Genomic DNA, 20,116 nt, shown 5'->3' with positions numbered 1-20,116 from the left:
ATTACCCTGTTTGTTGCTTTATATGAGTTATGCATTCCAAACTTATAATAATTAAAATTAACAAAAAATTATTATTTAATATATGTTTCACAGCCTTACATATTTTATAGAATTTTTTAAAGAAAAATAATAACTATGATTCTAACAAATTTATTATTTAAGTAAGAAAATTTAATGCATTGTAATGTATAAAATATTTTTACAATAGTCGTAATTATTTTAAAAATATTCTCTTTTGCGTTTTTTTTTTTTTACGTTTTAATTAAGACTTTTTAAAATTTTTTCTACTATACTATAAGTATAGTAATTCATTCTGAGAGACAAATTGTTATTTATTCCATTATTAAATATAATATAATTAAATATTGTGTAAAATTTGTATGTATATATATATATATTATATACATATATACATACTATGCATCTAATTAAAGATACATAATTCTTACAACATTCTTATCATCACTAAATACATAAACTTTGTAGAAAAGCTTGAGCAATAGTTAGAAGAACTAAAAAGAAAAGAATTAATTAGATGTTTAAATATCCAAAAATTGCTGTAAAATTTGTGGAAAAATTATCCCATACCAGTTTATAGGAAAACTACTAATCTATTACTATCTTATTGCATATAATATATGCAAATTATTTGCGTAATATTTTTCACTTTAACAGAATAGTTTTTTTTTATCTCTAATACTATTTATAATCAATTATTTAATTAGTTCTATATATTATAGGCATAATTCTTTTGTATTAAGATCTTGAGTGTGTTTATGTCTTCCAGATGAAAAAACGTACAATTCTTCGTTTCTTTTTGAACAATGATTACCACGATGAATATAATAACCAATTCCTTTTCTAATTCGTCCACTTTTCTGGTTATCGATAAACGATTGTGTCGATTCTCTTGACGTACTTTTATGAAAAGACGAAATATTTGGACAAGTACCGGAAATTGTACGTTTCCATTCGTATCTATAAATATTTAGAGAATTTATAAATGAGAAATATAAAATATTTCTATCAGGAATATTTTGAATTTTATAATTATAAATATATCGAAGGAATACCTTATAGAGGTTCGAGTACTTTGTGTTTTTTCCATATCTGTGATATTGATTGGTGGTTTATTTGTCCATCTTCGCAATTTAAAAGGACATCTTTGTTGAAATTCCCTTCTAAATTTTTCCTAAAAGTTTATTTTACGCTTAAGAATATGAATTAATTATTCTAATTTGATAATATTAGTAAAATTATCAGAGCAATTGGAAATATTTCCATTTATCGATACTTACGTTATATATTCCGTAAATAAATGGATTGTAACAACTATTTGACATGGCCAACCAGTCGAAAAAAAAGAATATATAATGGATATATTTGTATCTGCAATTATTTTTCTTTGTGATTCATTTTTAAATTTTATATATATTTATAAAACAAATTTTTTAAATATTGCGTAAATATGATGATATATACTTACTCGTTAATTTCTGAATAAAAATATTGGAATACGTTATACATTTGAAGCGGTAACCAGCAAATTGCAAAAAGAGCTACGACTATAATTAACATTTTAATTACCTGCAACGATTTAATGTTGTATTAAATAAATATCAACTTAAATTTAATTATAGATTAATAAGTAAATTAATTAATTGCATAAATCATACTGTTAATTAATTAATTGCATAAATATTATACCTTCATTTTATTTCTCATTAAATTCGCATCACGAGAATCTTCGGCATTTCCGGGGGCTTTGTTTCCCCATAATTTTAACGCCATTCGCGCATACACACATGAAATAATCGAAAGAGGCGTTAGATATTGTAAAAACACCAATAATCCAGAGTAAATAAGCATCGATTTATCTGACAGATTCACATGTTTACAAAACGGTTTGTAATTATCAGAACCAGCTGGAAATTGTAATTGAAGAACAATCGATTGATAGTTTGAAAAGAAAATTTCAAAAAAATCACAGTTGTAAATGTGTAATTTATAAAAAAAAAAAAAAATCTAAAGTTGAAACTTACATATAGGATTTTCTGGTTCCATAATAACTCTACGTGCAATAGCCATCGGTGTGGCCAAACTTCCGGCAAGAAGCCATATTCCAGCAATTATAATTTTGGCGGTCAATTTGCTTGGTCTCGCACTATTAAAATCAAATAGGATGAATTTCGATTCGATTGAATGACGACGTATGAATTTGAAGTAAATATACAGATAGATAATTTCTTGTTTGGAAAATTGATAACACACCTGAGAGGTCTTAAAATCGCTCGATGTCGATCGATCGCTATAGCTGTCAATGTGAAAACCGAGACATTGACAGAAAGCACTTGCACGAAGGGACAAAACGCGCACATGAAATGAGGCAGGATCCATTTTTGCAACAGGGCCGCTTGAAACTTGAAAAAAAAAAAAAAAAATTAAATGTGCATTATTTTGATGTAAATTTCTTTCGATTTGAATAATTTACATTGAATAATTCATATTTTACCTGAAAAGGAATCGCAAATAAACCAATAACGATATCTGCCAACGCTAGATTTGCAATAAAAAAATTAGTTACATTCTGCATACGCCTGGATGTAGATATTATCCATATAACAAGAGAATTTCCTACTACTGCCAAAAAAGATATGGTTCCGTAAAATATGCTGAGGAGCACGAGTACAGCTGTCGGAACTTCCCCATCTGAGAACAAATAAAAACATGTTGAAATTATATATTAAAATAAAAGGAAATTGAATATAATACAAGAATAATGTTCCGATATTTTATATTTCGTACAATATATTTTTAAAAGGAACATATTGATGTTTAAAATTTATTTATACGTGTATGCATGCTTGAAAATATAAATATTTTATTTTTATTTAATCACTTACGTAATATTCGCTATAATATAATAATCTGACTTTTCTTTTATGGATTTTTATTTTGTATATATTTGAAAATATGTTTACACGTGTATGAAATATTTTAACAATAATTCATTTGGATATTTTTACGAATGACTAATATTGACAGAAATATTTTTTATTTATTATAAAGACAATGAAATTAAGATTTTTTGCGGTTTGTTTTCGTATTTTTTCGATTGGAAAAATTATTCATAGATTTATTGTTAGAAATAAATGTTGTTTTTATTATCTTTATATCATAAGTAAAAAATACCATTTAAATTTAAATTTAAATTTTCTTCAATACTTATTCATAAATTATTTTTATTATATAAATAAAAATCTTAAGATCTTATTTATATTTCTATTTAAATCTGAAGTTTTATTTTTAATGGGTTTACACGGATTTGAAATGAAAATATTTTCTCAACGATTTTATTTCATATTTTTATTTTTCGATAAATATTTGAACGTATGTTTCAATCCATGATGAAAATGTGCCTTTTTTTTTACAAGCAACGTTTTTGACACGGATATTGAATATTTTTGCGTATAATACTTAATGGTGAAATAGCATCATGAATATAAACATTAAGTTTCGGATCTCGACGTTTTGATCGCGAAAAGGAGGATACGAATAATTTATGGAAAAAAAAGACTTTGAATCTTTTCGAAGGTATAATAGTCTATTTGTCATGTTAATTTTTTTTCAAATATTAAGAAACAAATTTAAATTTGTTTTCTCCATTATTAAAAAATAGTAAACGAATATTATATAATATAGAAAGTAAAAAAATGAGAAAAACAAGAAGCAGTACACGAAAAATAAGTTTTTCATTGAATTTGCAAGGAAAAAGAAAACGATGTTAATGTTATAATAAAACGTACCTACGTAATTTAGACATCGCATGAACTGTCTTCTGTCACGAAAACAGTGACCGAAAACTTCCTTCCGGTTTTGCAAGGACATTTAATACTGTCAACTAACAAGATCGTAATGTATTCCGTAGAAACTAAATAATAACAAATTGTGATTATTCATGATCGAAACATTTTTAATTATTTAAAATTTTAATTACAATTTTATTTTCGCTTTATATTTGACTCATTGATCCTCAATAAAAGAAAATGCTTAATAAGTATTTCACTTCTTGTAATCTTGTCTTTCTCTAATGGCAATTTATCATTAGTAAAAATTAATATAATTCCAGTTTTTTTTAATTCTGTTATAAAGATAATTTTAAAAAACCTTATTATTTTATTTGCCATTTAGAACCGTGTTAGTGCCGAATTGTAACCGTGAATCGAATTATCAAACGTATATTGTTCGAATCATTCGTCGAAAACTGATTTTTTTATGAGTCGATGAAAATTTTCCTTGATCTCCGATTTTTGCATTTAATTTTCGATCATTTTAATGCAATGCTTGAAGGAAATTATCGTTCGTTTGCAATTGAAAAAGTTTTAATTAAAATCTTCTGATATTTCAATAAATATAAACGTAATTATTTTTAATTACATAATTATTTCTTATAAATAACGATAACGTTTATAATAGATCATGAATTAATGAATCTGAGTGGTTACATTTTCGACATGTTGACCCTTGATCTTTAACGATAAAATATATCAATGATACAATTCGTACCAAAAGTATCGTTGGTTGACTCGTTCTCATAGGGCGAGAACGTATTATTGAACGTTGATGGCCAAGTATTTTTGAACTCTTCATTTTCGTCGTATTGTAAAGTATTCATGATGGAGGATTCCATCTGTAACAAAAAAAAATAAAGATAATTTTTATACCATAATCAATTTTATCATAAATTATATTTGCGAAATATTCATTTAACGAGTAACAATTTCAACAATAAAACATAATTTATGTCCTATTATTTTTATCTTTTCATTGGCGTATGCACGTATGCGCAAGGATGATACGTAGAGAAAGAGGATAACAGGTTTCATGGCAATTCAATAAACTCGATAAATTGTATTCTCAAGTTGAGAAGCAGAAAATCGAGGACATGATTTATTCATTGAAATTTACATTGCTCGTCGCGAAATGAATGTTGTCGACGAAAGTTGTACAATTTATCGATTCACGAAAGTGCAGTTTCCCCCCAGTAATTGTTATCAATTCTCTTTTTCAATATCGGAAAATTAACTTTACTTACGGTACAATGTTTAACATACAAAAGTGACAAAAGATCTTTTATTTTGATTCGAGAAGGAAGGATGTTATATAGGATGTTTTCTGTTTCGATAGAGGAAGACTGTAATTGAATACCCTATTTCATTAATTTTTTTCCTGTGAATCACAATCGAAAACTGGGTTATTTCATTATAAAAAATTAAATCTCTCTAACTATTTCTCTGAAATGTACAAATTTTCGTTTGATCAAATTTCGATAAATTTTGATTTCGAAGAATTTTTTTGAATTGTTGAAATACATTGGACGAATTCATTGCATACATTTTGTGAATTATTATATTCTAATTCGATATCATATATAATATGAATATAATCATTATTTCATTAAATAATTAAATTCATTCATTGATCATTTGATAATGATATAATTAATGAATTGTAATTATAGATGTAATAATTATTGAATTGAATTTTAAAATAAATAATTTAAAGTAATAGAGTATTAGAAGTATGGGATAATCTACAATAATATGAGGACGTAATATAATAAAACATCGTAAAAAAAAAATTTTTAATCGATTCGATTAATAACATTTCCTAATTTCAATTTTATAAATTAAACTTTTTCATATTAATCGATATTGATATTGATAATTTTTTAATATTGATCAATAAGAATTTTTAATACAAATTTGTTTAATACAAATTTATACAAAAAACATTGAAGATCACTTCTTGATAAAAAGAGAAAAATTTAAATCATTCTTTCGTGAAATTTTTATAAAATTTTACGAAATTATTTAGAGTCCTTTTTCAAGAATTTTTCTGTAGGTATTACCCGTGTTCATAAATTTATTTTCATTGGTATTCTTGGAATTTGAAACAATGTAGTGGATTCTAAAATTTTATTGCGTTTTCCTTTTGAAATCGTTTGAATTTTAATATCACGAAATTTATACGAAATTTTTTTCTTATTGAAAATGTTGATATTGAAATGTTGTAATAATATTCTAACATATTTTTTAATATTTCAATCATATGAGTGTGACAATATTATTGTGAAACATATTCAACTGATATGATCAACTGATATAAAATTTTTTTTTTAAATAATTTACCTAATATGTTATAATAACGATATGATTTTTATCATAATTCTAAAACTTATCCTTTTATCTTTGATTCGAAAATAATTAACCAACAAAATCGAAATAATAATTTGGAATATCAAAAATACATATATAAATTTTTTACCTACTTTTTTAGGATTAATTAAATGAATAGTATAATCTAGAGTATTCAATTCCTCTTTAAAACGAGACCAATGATATTTTTAATTTTTAAGACAGAATAATACCATTTTGGTATTTAATAGAATCGCATGGTTTTGTCAGGTTGAAAAATAATTACTTTATTAAGTAATATCAATTCAGAAAATTGATTTTGTAAGGAATACAATTTAAATAAGTTTATTAATCTTCAAATAGAATATATTCTTCCAATATGTAGGTATCATACCAGTCTTCAATTATTAGCCGTTGAGGTATCCGATAGTGCATTGTCATATGCATGACAAGAGGAAATTGATATTCCATGAATGTAATTCCAGGATGAAGTAGATGTAATAGTTTTTAAACAAATTTGTTTCATTATTGTCGAATATTTATTTTTTCGAAACCATTGCATATTTCGAAACTATTGTAAATTTTTAAAGGACGAAAAAATTTTTCAAATGACATATTTATTTTAAGAAAAAAGAATTAGAATTCAGCAGTGATTTTGAAAAAAATAATACGTAATACTCTAATTTCTTATATTGTATTATTATTTTCAAAATATTGAAAACAATAATATTTAATTAAATAAAATATAAATATGTATTTTGATGAAATTTTGAAGGATTCAAATTTTGTTGATAAAACTAAAAAACAGAAAACATATTTGAATATATTTCATTTAATTAATTTCTATCATATCATATTGATCATTAAATAAAACAGGAATATTTAATAATTTAATAATCGATAATATTATGATATTGTATTTTACAATACAACAAATTAATAAACAAATGTAATAATATTTAATATCGAATCAATTTCATGCTCTATTCAAATTGCTGTAATACGTACTTACATGTTTAACATTCTTCTAAATACACAAATATAAGTATAAGTCAAACATTTCACATTGATTATTCATAATCTTAATCGAAAAAGTGGTTATACATAATTCAACTTGTTCCTTATTCACTTGACATTGTTTCACTTTTATATATTGAGAATGCGATTTTGAGTTTTGAATTGAATTGAATTTTTTAATTTTGTTCTAGTATTTTTCGATAAATTTAATGCATGAAGATTTAAAAATATCAAAATTAATGCAATATTATAACTATTAAAATAAATGTGATTATTTGTCGAGAGAAGTAATTAGAATTGATTGCCTAAGAACAATGATTTTCCTTAGGTTTGGAAATTAAAATTCAAAATCTAGACTTGAATTTACCGAATAAGTGGATCACTATGTCAGAACGTTTCAAATTTGTAAAATTTAAATCCGTCAAATTTTTAGAATTTCTCTCGTTTTGTAATTTTGTTAAAAGATGTGTTTTCTTTGTTTTGTGATTACAAATTATAAAATTAAGTTCAAGATGAGTCGATACATAAGATACTATGTACATAAGATCGATGTTAGAAACGAAGCATTACGTATGCATATGCTTGTAAACAAGATATCTTGATGCGGTAGCACATGGAAACGCTATACAAACATTTGGTAATTCATGATTTAAATAGATAAATTTGTTTTTCCATTATTTTTACTTGATTTTTCATAATTATACGGCATGAACTCAGTTTTTAATATTTTTAAATATTCATTGCATATATAATTTTCTTCTTTGAAAGATTTGTAAAGATCGTTTGTAAAAGATATTTTTAATTATGAATTATTTTTAATAAACGATTTTGTAGAAAAATAAAATATCTCGAGGGTAAATATTATTTATAATTCAAAAATGAAACGATAAAAAGTATAAAGGAACGAATAAAAAAGGGGAAAACTTTTAAAAGTATTATTCCAACAATAAAATATTCAATTCTTTAATTTTTCGTTCAATGTAAGTTATACAGTTATGCGATGCAAAGAAAATGGCATTGCATTTTCCAACAAAGTGTAAAAAGCTTGTTTTCTGTGTGGTCAGAGATATGATTGGTATTCTGTTTTTCTCTGAATTTTTTTAATACAAAAGAAATGTCATTTTTAGATTTTTCAATAAGATCTAAAAAAAATTTTTATCTCCTCTCGAATATTTCGAGGAATACAATTATTTCTCTATTTGCTTTCTATTGCTCATTTTATTTTTCTTTTTATTTCAATGTTATCGCGTCCCATTTTTAAAATTTTTAGAAAATTCCAAAATAATGTAAATTTTTTCTTTTATTCGTTTATTTCTTTCTAAAATTTGTTGAAATTTAGTTTGTTCGATTTCAACTATGAAATATTTCATTTTTCTACTTTTCTACTTTTGTTGTTCTTCTTTAAAAAATAGCAAAAGAAAAAAATATTAAATTTGTTGAGAAAAAAATTAATTTTTCATCTATAAGTGAAAATTTTTGAATATTTAAGATAATTTAAAAGGCAGAGAATATCGGTGAACAAAAGCAACGAACAATGCATCGACTAGTATAAAAATTTACCATCCTCTTGGATTTTCCTTTCTAAATACATACATAAAATAAACTCTAATGTTATATGTTCAATCTTTTCTCTTTGCTTCGTCAAATATGCAATTCGAACAATTTTTCAAGTTAAAAGGAAAGGAAAAATAAAAAGAAATAGAATAAATTTGCTAAAATATGGTTTCGAAATTTCTTTCTTGCTAATTAACTAACTTTATCATCTTTAAAGTAATTTTCCTTTTTTTTTTTTGTGCCAAGAGAAACGAATTGAAAGACTCACTTAAAGAAAAGAAAAGAAAAGAAAAATAAAATAAAATTAAATGTTGAATACGAATGTCATATAACATAGAACACATACATACACACACACACACACACATATATAATGATCACATTGGTCCATGGCAAGATGTTGCGCGCTGTATTACCGAGAATTCCGAGACACGTTCTGACAATACCTTGTTACCTTGTCGTGTCTCCTAACTATAATATGCACTTTGTGTTTCATAATGCAATTATGCCATTTAGTCAACGCAATATGAACCTGCAAAGGCCACTTTGATATACAACGTTCTGTCCAAATAAAATATATACTGTTCTGTAACTGTAATTTCTATATGATGACGTAACTCTTTCTATTCGATGGTCTATTCAATTTGTCACAAAAGAGATACGTTATTACATTAGAATATTACAGAGAAATTGAGACTATATATATGAGTTAAATTAAATTTCACGAATAAAATTGCATCGTATATCGGTTATTCTATTATTCTTGAAATGCTGATCAACTTAACAATTCTTCAATTAACAGGAAGATAACTTTCAAAATCAATTATTTCGATAATTTCTTCAACGAGAATATATATATATATACGCTTATGATACAAAGAAATATTTGTTTATAACAATATTTTTTTTTTATCTTAATATTTATGTTAATCAAAATTTTTTCATAATAAAATTCTTCTTGGAATATAAATGAAATAATAACAATATAATTGGATTTGAGAATTTTTTTATAGGGAAGATAAAGAATTTTTAAGTTTAATACTAAGTAAACAAGTTTTCTTCTATTTTAGTTATTTTGTATCATTTGTAATGTTTGAAAAATCATTCCACTGAATGATATACATATTAATAAATCCAATTGAAAATCACGTTTCTTTGAAACGATAAAATATTGTGATAATCGACATTCATTCCAAAAAAAATTTTTGGATTAAGTTTTCAAGCTTCATTTCGAAATTTTATAATTGGGGGAAAGCGGATCAAACTGTTTTTTAGATAAAAGCATATCTTTGAAAAAAATTTTTCTTTTAGTCAAAGTAAATATCAAATGATGCCTAATGACCAATATGAATTTAAAGATACGATCGATTTATCTGTAAAATCTTCTCGAGTTTAATGTAATATTTATGTGAATAATTATGCAATTAATTTACAATATATAAAAATATTCTTGAAATTTTATCTTTTCCATTTTCTTTGCTGCTCGATATCAAATAGATAATTAATTCATGTAAATATTAATAAACGAAACGAATAAATTATAATTTTTAGCTAGATATTATTTACAAATTATTGTCTGGGAATAAAACTAAACTGCAAACTTCATTGGATTGAAACTTTATACAAAATATATTTTGAAACATATTTATGCAATCATAACATATCAAAATATGTATATAAATATTATTGGTTAACAATATTATTTGATTAATATTGAAGATAATTGTCTATGAATATATATTCAAATTTCAATTTATATAACTTACATATTATGATACTGATACTGTTTGCGTATTTCAACATTTCCTAATGCACAGATATTATAAATTGTACATTATTATAAATCTGAATACTGAAACAATGTTAATTGTTTTTCATCCAGATACAGATAAAATACCAATATATATTTAATTTGAAAAAAAAGTAATACAACAATATAAACACAAGTCCAAGTTTTATTTCTTTATCTGTTTTTTAACATAAAAATATACGCTTATTTAAACGTTGAAATTTATTTAAAAATGAAAATGAATAAGTTTCATTGTGTAAGCATCACATATGTTCGAAATTATTTGCATTATGAAATTGGAAGAATATCTATGTGAAAATGGGATCATATTAAAATTCTTATACAAATTTATTCTTTTATAATATAATTTTAAAAAATCTTTTTTAAACATGTTTTCTAAACATATTTTTGCATTAAATTATAGAAATGTTATCATTTTGTATCATTAACAATTCAATTCAAAAAATAAAAAAATAATAGTTTTAAATTAATTGGAATTCGCGGAGGAATTTTAATAAAAATATCCCTTATTATCTTTAGAAATAATTTTTATTCTATAGTTTTTATAACTATTTCAAATAAAATTGATTTATACTTTATTCTAACTCGAATTAATTTTTTACAGGTACAATGGATTCTGATATTGGAGCGAACGAAGAGGAGATCTGTTCGAAATCCAGTGATTTGCACATATATATTTTCACAAAACGTACATTATAATATACTTTCACTGCCTTGGATCGCATTGTGTTCGTGATTTATTATAAACGTTCATTCGGGTGGCAACATGTGAAGGTCGAACGAGATCGTCCAAATTTTCGGTTTTGCACGTTCTGAAAATGGTTAACATCGATGAAAGATTGCGCTCTAATCCAAGTAAGTAAAAATGTATTATTGTACAATTTAATCTATAAATTCTAATTCCTCGTATAATATTCCTAATTCCTTTCTATCGTGTCATCAATTAAAACAAAATTATTTTGTGTTTAAGAACTGTTTATGAAATTTAATATATAATTTAATAATATATAAAGAATCTGTTTTCACGGTGGAAAGAAATTTTATTGTGATATTTTAATTTAGAAAAATTTTATTAAAAATTAGAAAATAAAATCACAAATATTTTTTGGTAGGGAAAAGTTTCCACTTTGGAATAAAAGAGTATTTTATTTTTCATTGTTCAATATATATAATGTATAAACGCGATGTTAGCATTATTGCTCGCTGATAATGTCAATCTTAACCCGTTAATCCTTCGAACGATATCTAACCACGCTTGCAGTTTTAAAGGCACGTTTTCATTTACCAAGTGCATCGCGTGTGTTCATAATTTGTGTCGAATAATGTATACATAATGAACGAGAAATAAATCGTACATTCACGTTTTTCACGTATTTGGTTATTTAAAAAGATTCTTGATCAAACGAAATTAAAAAGACTGGTCGATATTGAAGTTTAGAAACGAAAGGAATATCGTATATACAGATAAAACGAAAAAAATTAAAAAATTCAGAGATTAACAATTTGAAGAAAATAATCAAAATGCTCAATGGAAAAGAGAGAAAATGCTCATTTTTTTGAAACGAGAATAAATCTTCAAGAAAGCCAATCTTTGTTAAAGCTATTATGTTGTTCTCAGGATCCAAAGGGTCCTTTATGGATTTAATACCAATACATATGAGTTTTAGAACGAAAAATAACAAAAAATGAAATTTTAAAAGATTAGATTGTATCGAGTATTTTCTGAGATTCTTTTCTTTTCTTTTTATACGCAGCAATCTACTTCGAACAATCGTATCAAAGGTATATACACTATAAACAAATTATTTTTATTTGACAATTTAAAAAAAAATTATATCAATCAGTTAAATCGAACGTTTTTTCACGCACATGCCGTGCAAAATTTAATCCCTTTTGATTGAACAAAAAAGCGAAATTCATCTCAATATAAGATTAACAAGGCAAAAAAAGTTTAATCTCGTTTAAATCGTCTTCGTTTCGCAAAAAGCAAAATTTGGGAAGCAATGAGTCAACAATAATAGTGGAGATTTGCCACGCTCTAGGATGTACGATTTATTCATTTCTAAAATAAGGGAATAATTCTTCATTTTTCGCGCATTCTCTGCGATTTCTATCTACAGAAATTTTCGAAAATATTTTCCTTTCTTGACTGTTATCGAATTCTTATTCCTGGGACATCACAAAATTGTCATCGTTCCTTCATAAATTAAGTCAGTCTTTCTCCAAATGATAATTCATTCGAAACGATAACACATTTTCATATTTCGCTTATTTCATCACATAACAGCGGTTTAATCTATCGCGAGTCTTGCATTTTTAATATCCGTTTATTATGAATTTTATAAAGAAGATAGAGAGAGAGAGAGAGAGAGAGAGAGAGAGAGAGAGAGAGAGAGAGAGAGACCGCGGGTTGTTTTTGAAGGTAAATAAAATTGAACGCATGATTTTCTTCTTATTGGTGATTTTAAAAAGATTTTCATCGACTAATGTGGAAAATGTCCCGTTCAATATTTGCCAACTATAAAATTCCAATTTTCTACGTGAAATTGATCTGATGTTGCTGAAAAATTCAATACTCCGATGAATTGGACAATTTTGAAGTCGGAGAAAAAAAAGAGAGAGAGAGAGAAAGGAAAAATGGAAACGACGAATTCGTTCGTTAACAATGCAATATTCGTTTCGAGAAAAATTGTAAAACGTCACAAGATATGTAACTAATTGTAATAATAACTCTACGATCAATTCGGAACTTATAACAAGCGTATGGACTTCCGTGTATGTAATCTGATGATGCACGTAAACTGACACTACATCTTTTGCAAATATAGATCTTTATTGTTTTGCTTTGTTATCCATTATTATATTTGTTATCTTGCGTTACAGGTCGTTAAAATTATTTAATATATCGTTGAAAATAAAGGAATGCAGCGTATCGTTTAAAAAAAAATAATTTGAAATTATCCGAAAGCTTTACATTTGTATAAAAATATGACGTTTTGCTAACAGTTTCTCTTCATCTCGAAAAATAAACAACAATATTCAAGGTGATCAAAATTATTGCCCGTATATATAAATATATTTTTACCTAACCACTTTAGATTTTATCCGCGTCATCAAAATTTCGTGTAAAAGCACAGCGTTCGAAATTTCCAGCAAATTTCGCAGTGTTGATCGTTTCGTTTGCGGATGTAAATCGGGTGCCGTGTTCGTGTTTCGATTGTGCATTTCGAAATAAAAACTATGTAAAATCTTTGCTAGGTGAAACGATATTTTTCTAGTTTTTATAATATAAACATATAATTTTGTATAATACGGTAAACCTTTTTTTTTTTTTTTTTTAAATATCATATGTTCTTATGGTTAAATTCTATTTTGACGACACGATTTTAACATCATCATTAATCGATCGTGTACAAAATATTTCTCGCGAAAAATTTTAACCGTACGTAGATTTTTAGAAATGTTTAATTGTCGAATAATTTTTTTCAACAATTCAATCAGGTTCCAATTTCCAATTTTTCTGAGAAAATTTCTCAATGTTCGAATTAACGAATTAAATTCTTTTTTTTCACGCAAACACTTTAAAGAATTAAATCATATAAGATTCTTCTCTCATAGTTGTTTGTGTTTTCTTTCACAAGCTCAGCAAACGTAACATGGATACCGTATGATATCGTATTATTACATCCCTGAAACTATTCACTTTCTTTAGATTTGTATTTCCACGTTTAGTAAGCGTCGCATATAACAAGTTTCTTAGAGTACGAAGTTGTTTAGATGCGCAAAAAAATATATCTTTGATTGTTAATTAAATTCCAAGCATTAAGTTGGATAATTAGATGACAGTGAAGTTTTAAATTACATTCTCGATAAGTTATAAGAATCTTAGAAAATTTCAGTTAACAAGAAATCTCATTCTATTTCGATAAAAACCTTAAAATGAAGAGCTTTTAACTTTTAATTGCAACTATAAATAACTACCGTAACTAAATAATTTAAAAGATTGCAAAATATCGTAAGATTTTGAAAAGATCTTTCAAATTAAATATTATTTAATGAAATAAGATAAAAGTAAGATTGATTAATCTTAATTTTATAATATTAATTATAAAATTAAAATAATTTTTTTTGTAAATCAAAAATATCTTCTTTTTCATCAAAATGATAAAAAAATATAATATATACTTTTTTTTTTTTTTTGGTTAAAAATCGCTAACCGTCTCAATTCCGATACAACGAGGAAAATTAATAAAAAATATTTCGCGTAAAATATACCTCGATCACGAAATTCTCTAAAATCCACGGATTGTCTCGATTATCTCGAATTACTATACCATGAAATTTCAATTCCCCGACCAGATAGTAATAACACGTGAAATATAAAACTCACCCAACCGTGAAATATCCGTTTAAGAATCGTCGACTCGAGAATAATATTCTTTCACAAGCCAATATTTCCACGTCGATGATTGCAACCTGTATCATTCGAATGATATCAATCCGACATTGTTCCCGCGTATTCTCCGCGAGGATGACTTCGATCCGGTTGAGAACAATTGCTCTTTCACCACTGTTCCCATGGGACACACCACTTTCACAGTTAATCACTCGTTATCCTTACGCAACAACCCGTTGATCGATTAATAATAGCTCGTTTCACGAGATGATCCTGCTCGATGCCAGATGCATGCCATTGATTGCTCTCTCGAAACTTAATCGAGAATTATACGAAATTATACGAAACACGAACGAATAGAAGAGGATACACGCGACGACACACACGCACGCACGCATACACACACACACACACACCATACAACGCACACACGTACATACATACACACACAATCGAATCTTGCGAAGGTGGAAACATTTCGAGGATTCCTTTGTGGACAATTATTGCGATCGCCTCCTCGTTTCGAGGCAAAGCTTCAATTGCATCGAACTCAGCTGTTTCAGCATAGTTCCATCGTGCAACATGATAACAAACGATTCGCCCGATTTCCAGTTCCGAACCGCGTTCCTTTCGACTTGTTCGCTGTATTTGCTCGATCGGGTTGCTGCTTCAATGATCGGATAGTTGGCCGCCAACAAGTTGGTGGAGAGCGTGTGCTCTTCGTTGGCACGGAACGCGTATCGTAATTTGAGTCCATGGGTGTGCGGAATTGGTAACAGGTTGTTTCAAAGATCGGCGACACGATCGCCTGCGTTCGACGTTTCGACGTTGACAATGGAATCGAGGTGAGACAAAGGCCACCGACAGATTCCTCGATACACCTTGTGCAAGACCGTCAAGCACAGGTCTTATTTCGATGTTCCTTCTACTCGTTCACGTTGTTTCATCACGGTCAGTTTGTTGAACGAAAATTTAATAATAACGAACGATCAATTTCCAATTATTCTTCTTCGTTAATTTAATCAGACTTTTTTGACAGCTTGCCTGCTTCTTCCGTTCAACGAATTTTCATTTACGTTACTTTTTTAATTTTGTCTTCAAAAACACAAAAAGTTTACGAAAACTGATTAACGATCTCCATTCAATTCGTTTTTTAATTTTTAATTTTATTCCTCCTAGTTAAAAAAGAAGAAGAAGAAGAAGAAGAAGAAACGCTGTAACGTTAAGCGCAATTCATTAGCGGAGATTTTCTTCAACACGATTAACCGGGAAAAATATTTCGACTCTGTCGGAATCGGGATCGTTTCGAATCGTGTGCGCGCTTTCGGAGAACTCGCGACGAAGTGCGGCCGGTTTTCACGATGAATATTGTGAACCAGGGGGTGGGAGTGTCTACGGTGGGGCGGCAGACTTTGGCAGGCTTTTCCTCGTGGAAGGAGATCATCGTGGAACCTGCGCCGTTGCTCGTTACCCTTTATATACCTTTTATCGAACGATCGTTCGATCCATCGTATCGGATACGCCGGATCTCTCGTCTCAATGTTTGAACGAATTTGCTGATAATAAATGGAAATCGATCGTCCATACCTTGATAGTGTCAGTGTAAACTGAGCTAAGCGAAAACGAAGATTGCATAATACGCGTATCGATAACAAGATATTTTTAGATTTCTTCTTTCTCGATTATTTCATTCCTTTTTTTTTTTTTATTAATCTAGAATTTTTTCAATCTTGATTCACGATTCACGATAAATTTTCCAGGATACTTTTCGTGAAACGAGCGTTGGTTAGAAGAAGTGAAATATACAGGGGAATATATGGAACGAATATTTTCGATTTATCGGAGGAGAAGACAAAAGCGAGGAAGGAAAAAAAAAAGGAATCATCGCGGATGATGGGGGTAAATAAAGAAGGATTTTTTATCGATGAACCAGAATGTAGAAATAGAATTTCAATATTATTCAAGATACAATCGAATATTATAAATCGGGAGGAAAAATTTTTGGAATTTTTCAAATTGAAACATTTTGCAAGCTTCATTAGTTTTATGAATTGCCCCGACGGATTGTATATACTTATTTTCCTCACAATGGCGTCCTAACGACTATAGCTATAAATTACTCGTATACATCAGACAGTAAAGCCATTTCATTGGATTTGTACATCGTGCGGTGAATTATACGCGATGAATTCGCTCTTTGGGTTATATACATGTGGATAATTTACATTTCTAAAGCAGCTAAGATCGACTTATCGTGTTTAATGTAAATTAGATTGTATAATTAATCATAGTTCGTATTGATGGAACAATTTCTTTAACTTGTAAATTAAAATTGAGTTTCATCGCAAATTAACGCATTGTGCGTGTAAAGTAAAATTGAGAGAGAGAGAGAGAGAGAGAAAAGAAAAGAAAGGAAAAATTGTGACCAAAATGAATGAAATCTCATGTTGAGATTTAAATTTTAACGACGCGTATTCTGTTTTTCTTTGTCGTATGTTTTAATTAACGAAATATCACGCGATGAAAACGTAGGATATATAGAAAAGAAGAGAGAAAAAATTTTCAGTCGTTGATACGACGTTATTTCATTCACGAACGATTACTCATTTTTTAGTGTTAAATGTTCTTAATCCTTTTTAAGCCAAGATTTATTAATCTGCGAATAATTTTTCTGTGAAATTAGTTATTTCGTTAACGAGATCGTTCCGAAACCGATCATTTATCATTCTCTTGCTCTCAGATATAATGATTAGGCACAGATTTTAAAAGAAGGTTTTGCGACATTTTGGTTGTAAAAATGTAAGGGCATTTCTCTTTTGTTCTCTTTCCACCTATAGAACGTGGATGAATTAAGAGATATATTTTATAATTGGAATAATATTTATAATATATAATTTGTGTATTTAAATCGAACTTGATAATACAAATTGAATATCATATTTGAACGGGAATATCAAGTGTACAAATGTCAGATATAATTTAATTCGTTTTCATGTATCGCGATTTAATATCGTTTGTCTTTTTTTTTTCCTCGGTTGAAAATATTTCTATTAATTTCCCATCATGGACAGGAAACGATCAAAGGAGCTTATATATTTCTGACTTTTATTCAGAGTCTTATCGTATTATCAATAATATCCGTTATTTCATACTGCGATTTTTTAATTTGTTGAAAAAAGGATATTCCAAATGAACGGTAATTAAATTAATTGTGGGATAATTATTATATAATTTGTACGATTATATTTATAGATTTATAATTAATACGATTAATTTTGTTTATACAAAGATTTTTTATACATATTCGAAAAATTACTCGATGTTTAAATTTTTTCCCATATAACAAATCATTTTTTGACAAGATAAAAATTCTCTGTTTCAATACGGTAGGGAATTAAGTTATCTCAAAGTATCCGTATCTAATAATAGATATCTTTCTATTTTACGATCGTGTGCTGTCCTTCCTTATAAGGCTATTTTATCGAGATATTATCTATGAAATAAAAAGATTATTTCTCGAAATTGCATTGGACTACTTCTGACGATCTATGATTTCATGATATTAGAGTATTCTTTTGATCCTTTATCGTTTCTTTGTTACTACGATACTCTCAAAAATTCCTTGTTCTGGAGGAAATTCATATCTTCCATTGTATTTCCTTTTTCCGTTCCACTTTCTACGTTCGTTTAAACATTACGTGTCAGAAAAAATATATACACCTTCTCCTTAATGAAAAATTTCTTTGATCTCTGTGATTTCATCTCTATCAAATATTAAGAATCTCTTATTTATACTCGTTCAAAGTGACGAAAATATTTATGACCGTGAGCGTGAGCTAAATATCTCTTTCAAGATATTTCTTTTCTTACGAAGTTATCATCGTACATCCAATCTTGAGTCGAGATTCCGTATTCTTGGCGCTTTCTAAAAGTTTTTATTATGCAGTGACCATCCTAAGAAATGTTCATCCTCTTATATTCAGCTCAGGATATTCTTTGAATTCTTCTAGATATCTTTACCAACTTTTTATCACTTTGTTCGCTATTATTGTCGATCGTTTCTCACATCTCTATATTTCTTCTATTCGTTTTTACGAGAGTAATTATTTTCGATTTTTTTTTTCTTTTTTTTTAATAAAATTAAATTTCAATTTTTCCAATAATTTTTTTTAGCATCAAAATTTTTGCGCATAAACGTGTAAATTCAGATTTACATTATTATCGAGATTAAAACACGTTAAATCGAATGAAATAAATAGAAAGAGAGGAAAATTCAAATATATTATATCGCACATTTGCTACGGAAAACCGATAAACGAGAACAGTGCATTAACTAGCATTAAACAACAAGATTAATTTATTTCGAATTAGATTTCAATTATTCGTGTACTGAGAACAGATATATCAATTTGCTCGTTTCTTGCTACTCTCTTTTTATATTTTATCCGAACAAATAATATCCCATCATAAAGAAAAAAAAAAAAAAGATTTACTATTAATAATTATAAAACGAATGTGAAAAACATTTTTTGAGAATATTTGGAAACGATTTCAACGAGCAACGATTTTCAACGAGAAATTAAATATTCACGTAAATAAGTTAATCCAGTTTCGCGTATACTCAAATGTGTTACATTGTTTGACTCTCTTGGCACTTTCGTGTTACATAACTGAAACAAAAATAACACATTGTGTGAATGATAGCATTGTAACTGTATTACGTATCGCTCGATGAGTTTTATATATATATATATATATATATAACCTCGCTTTCTTTTGTGGACTCTGTAACAATATACTCTTTGTTTGTAAAGAGCCATTATAGATTCGTTATTGGTATGGATCGAATAAACCTTTTATCGTAAAAAATATCTAAAAATTTCATTTGGATCGATTTCCAGTCACGTTCCGCTTTCGATGGAATTATAAAAGAAAAGTGGAAATGATGGACAAAATTATATATAAAAATATGGTTTTTTTTTTCATTTTACCAATCGTTATTTTTTAAACGATTGACACAGAAAAATTAAACGGTATATATCTTTAAATGAAACAGTTTCTCCTCCATAATTTTCTAATTGAAAATTATTATTATCCTAGTTTCAAATTATTGTCACAGTTCTATGATCGATTATCCGTAAT

The 20,116-nt window shown here is 27.2% G+C and overlaps 2 protein-coding genes across 4 annotated transcripts in view; one reads left to right on the top strand and one right to left on the bottom strand.

Annotated features, from left to right (window-relative positions):
* The window catches only part of LOC100863777 (uncharacterized), a 29,117-nt gene that overhangs the window by 2,600 nt on the left and 6,401 nt on the right, over window positions 1-20,116 (top strand). The window contains exon 2 of the mRNA XM_086907537.1: window positions 11,183-11,433. The gene's annotated coding sequence lies outside the window, so the exon portion shown is untranslated. The remainder of the gene's footprint in view (window positions 1-11,182; window positions 11,434-20,116) is intronic.
* Window positions 528-16,295, bottom strand: LOC100871154 (RYamide receptor). 3 transcript variants are annotated; one of them, XM_003695166.4, is made up of 10 exons: window positions 14,969-16,295; window positions 4,567-4,690; window positions 2,513-2,709; window positions 2,272-2,420; window positions 2,043-2,164; window positions 1,708-1,925; window positions 1,487-1,587; window positions 1,299-1,389; window positions 1,074-1,192; window positions 528-978 (listed from the first exon to the last, which is right to left on the bottom strand). In XM_003695166.4, exons 2-10 carry the CDS (start codon window positions 4,688-4,690, stop codon window positions 735-737), a joined length of 1,365 nt encoding a protein of 454 aa, XP_003695214.1. In that variant the 5' UTR covers window positions 14,969-16,295; the 3' UTR covers window positions 528-734. The 3 variants fall into 3 exon arrangements, with proteins under 3 accessions (XP_003695214.1, XP_086763662.1, XP_031773372.1); XM_086907536.1 differs by lacking the exon at window positions 14,969-16,295 and adding an exon at window positions 9,119-9,188; XM_031917512.2 differs by lacking the exons at window positions 4,567-4,690; window positions 14,969-16,295 and adding an exon at window positions 3,807-3,928.

The sequence above is a fragment of the Apis florea genome, unplaced genomic scaffold (genome assembly GCF_048593485.1).
Source record: "Apis florea isolate Af1SG1 unplaced genomic scaffold, ASM4859348v1 contig_2897_pilon, whole genome shotgun sequence".
Classification (NCBI taxonomy): domain Eukaryota; kingdom Metazoa; phylum Arthropoda; class Insecta; order Hymenoptera; family Apidae; genus Apis; species Apis florea.
Note: the sequence above shows the minus strand (reverse complement) of the source record. Positions and strands in the feature narration are given on the sequence as shown.